This window comes from Eimeria mitis, genomic scaffold (genome assembly GCF_000499745.2).
Source record: "Eimeria mitis Houghton genomic scaffold, Emh_scaff1756, whole genome shotgun sequence".
In the NCBI taxonomy this organism is placed as follows: Eukaryota; Apicomplexa; class Conoidasida; order Eucoccidiorida; family Eimeriidae; genus Eimeria; species Eimeria mitis.
Window position 1 is genome coordinate 6366 of NW_013570073.1, and position 3449 is coordinate 9814.

Genomic DNA, 3449 nt, shown 5'->3' on the forward strand with positions numbered 1-3449 from the left:
TATATATATATATATATATATATATATATATATATATATATATATATATATATATATATATATATATCCAAATAAATATTCATCGTCCATCGACACCCTCCTGCGTCGTAAGGCAAGGAGGGCAGCAGCACGACTGCTGCTGCTGTGGTAGAAAGAACACCACATCAAATGCAAACACGCAGCAGAAACAAAGAAATGAAATATCTGTTTTCATCAGCATCTGTATGCAAACAAATAATATATAAATCCCCGTTGTCTTTACACCACAGGTGCATAGGTGTTTGATATACAATCCCTTTTGTATGTTATTTCTTTTCCACCCCGATGATTTCCTCTTTTTTTTTTATTTTTTTTTTGTTTATTTGTTTGTATTCTGTTTTTGATATATTTTGTTTTATCTGTAGAGAAGAGCAAAGTAAAGACCCGATAAGATCCCTAGAATAAGACTGACGATGGCCACAGGCCCCACGTGTTTCCTATCGGCCATATTCGGCACAGCATCTACACTGTATATAAAAGCAAGCGTTGCGAACCATCCATGAGTAACAGAAAGAACAACCATTAATATTATCTGAAACCAAAAGGCATTAAACACAGCATTCTCATGCAGATGCTTGCTCAGAAAGAAGGGTATATACAGCCCAAACCGCAGCACCGTCAACCACGGCATCAGCCGAGGAGAGAACAACACAAACCCCTTAAACAAACGCCCCTGTTCTGCGTATGCACACAGACATTTCCCCAGTGTATCGCCGAATGGAAATACACCCAACAGCCACACAAGGTGGTTCTTGGGGGGGTTGCTGGTATCCCACTGAAGGGGGCCAACACGGGGGAAGAGGTTGCAGGTAACAAAGAAAAGTAAAAACACACAGGCGATCTGTACACCTGACTGCCGCAGCACGATAAGCAGAGCGTTTCTCTTCTCCTCCACAGGCTCAGTAGAGGCCCCAGGAACAGCAGAAGACACAGAGACCTCCTGCAACTCTGTTGGGCTGCTGGCGGATCCTTGAACTCCATCAGCACTCTTATGTTTTTTGTTATTTCCCTCAGCAAGAGCCTCGGCGACAGCTCTCTTAGCGCCAGCTTGTCTGATGCTTGTTGCCATAAGGAGAATACAAACAACCCCCACTGCTGCACTGACTCCTGCTGTGACGTTGACGAGGGTTTCTACGTCTTTTTGTATTTCTATATCCACCACAGTATACGATAGAATCCCCACCAATACAACAGAGAAGATAGCACCAAAGCCTTGGCCTGCGCTGTATACACCAACTTGGTTAACAGGCATAATAGCCCCATAAGAGAAACCGCTGCCCTGAACGAAGCCGCTGCCGCTCCCCAGGAGAAAGCAGAGAACATGTACTAAGGCAATACGGGTCTGTACACTTCCATATATAACACAGGGGCCAAATACCCCACACATGATAGAGCCCAAGAAGAGGCCTAGGTGGAGCCATCGTTCTCTCACCGTACCCACAAACATCAGCAATACCTGCACTGTTAAGTTACCAACCTGAAACACCCCAAGTAAAGAATTTCCTGCATCGTAGCCGTCCAAGAAGTGCTCCGTTACATAAGGAAGAAGATATAAGACGTTATTCCAAGCAAACAGAGAGCTCATACCTAAAAAAAAGAAAGCTGTTGTTGTTATCCACCATTCACAACGAGATATCATACACTTATCTGTTGTAGATACACCCGAAGTCCTCTCTGTTATGGCTCCTTTTTCTTGCATCTCTAGACAAGTACTGAACGCCTCAGTCTTCGGTGTACAGACACTCAGAGCCCCAGCAGGCTCTACAGCCTCCTTACGNCCCCCCTTCGACATGACTGCGATAGAAATATGAAAATAAAGACGAGAAAGTCTATATGCACTGCAACGTGTTGCAGCCACACGAATGCAACTTATGCTGCGCCCCACAACTCGATTGCCTCTCTCTACGCTCCCGACCCTTGTCGAGAGCTTGAGCAAACAAATTAGGACAAGACAAAAGGAGATCTTCTTTTTCTCCTTCGTACTCCGAAGGAGAAAACAAAAAACAAATCCAAATGAAAACAAATGGATAAAGGATGCTTCTTCTCCTGATGCAGCAAAGCTGCCTCCTCAAGCTTTCCCTGTTGTGAGAGAGTAATCGAAATACCGCAGTTCTGGCTATGGCCGCAGGCAACCACACCCACCGGGCTCGTGGGGATCGCCTCTGCGTGGTCTAGAGCAAGAGGAACCTGCAAGTTTTCTTCTCATTCAAATAGTAATAAATATTCAAAAAATCAAACGAAACCGAAAACAATTAACGCACGAAAGCAAACCACCCGACAGCCGCCCACCTGAGTTAACGGAAAGCTTTCTTCGTGGCCGAGTGCATAACGAAGACGGAAGCCGCAGCTTCATCAATTCAATTCAAATATTAATCAAAATCTATCAATTCATTTAACTATGCAGAAAAAATAAAACATTATTTTTAAACTTTCTCAAGAAAAATGAAGTGAACGCGGAACTGGTGGTGGTTTTGAACAGGGGGATGGACATACACACCTGTACGTACACCCGGCGCAACGGTGTGGTTCGTTGCTGTATTGTAGCATATATAAGCGACTTTCAGGGGTATTTATTATTATTATTTTTGACAAATTCTTCGTTCGTATGTGGGGTGAGAGCTGTTTCTTCAATCAAAAACCAAGGAAACCAACCAGGCTACATGCTGGCTGGCGCCCGAGAGGCAACCGCATACGACAGCGGGTTAGACACGAAGAAGCTGCGTTATTTAGCTCAAGAAAGAGAATAAATAGAATATAAATACTTTTCTTCAGAGAGAAGAGCTCAGCTCAGAGGCAAATCTCGCCAAATACCCAGCAGTGTTCGGCACTGTCATACAAAATCCACCCCCCATGATGTGTAAATTTTACTGCAGTATAACTACACCAGCCAGGTGTATCTTTAGCTAAGTAGAGCACAGCTAAGCCCCTCTAAGCTCTTGATCAGATGCAGCTGAGTGTCTTCCTCTGGCTGGATCTGTATACGAACAGACAAATATCTTCACTGCTATATTTTGCTGAGTCTCTACGTGTTGGTGTAGACTTCGTAGCTCGCGTATGCACCCCCTGCTGCCTCTGTATCCATGCAAAACAACTAAAAAAGTGCTGCTTGTTCACCCCACATGCACCTCCGTAGTGAGAAGGGCTCAAGGCCCCACTGGGTGGCCGTGTTTCTGTGTGTAAGGTTTGCTGCAAGGGGAGGGCAGCTGCGGCGCAGCCAGCTAACCAGTATCTCTTCTCTATATGAACAGCTGAGTACAGAGGCAGTTGCGGTTTTATTTATTATTATTTCTGGTTGGGTTCTCATTGCATGCATCTGAGCGGCTACCAAGCAAACAGACTAAGTAAGGGTTTAGGGGGGAGAGGGAAGGGGGGTTGGGTAGGGGGAGGAGGTGCATATTTTTTTTTTTTTT

At 44.7% G+C, this 3449-nt stretch overlaps 1 protein-coding gene across 1 annotated transcript; it reads right to left on the minus strand.

Moving 5' to 3' along the window:
- Positions 1–394: 394 nt before the first annotated feature.
- On the minus strand, positions 395–1831 carry EMH_0042970 (CG31911-PA, related; the record flags this gene model as incomplete). The annotated part of the gene is given in 2 exon segments (XM_013495796.1): positions 395–1814; positions 1818–1831. Coding segments are annotated over 2 exon segments (1434 nt in total).
- Positions 1832–3449: the final 1618 nt, after the last annotated feature.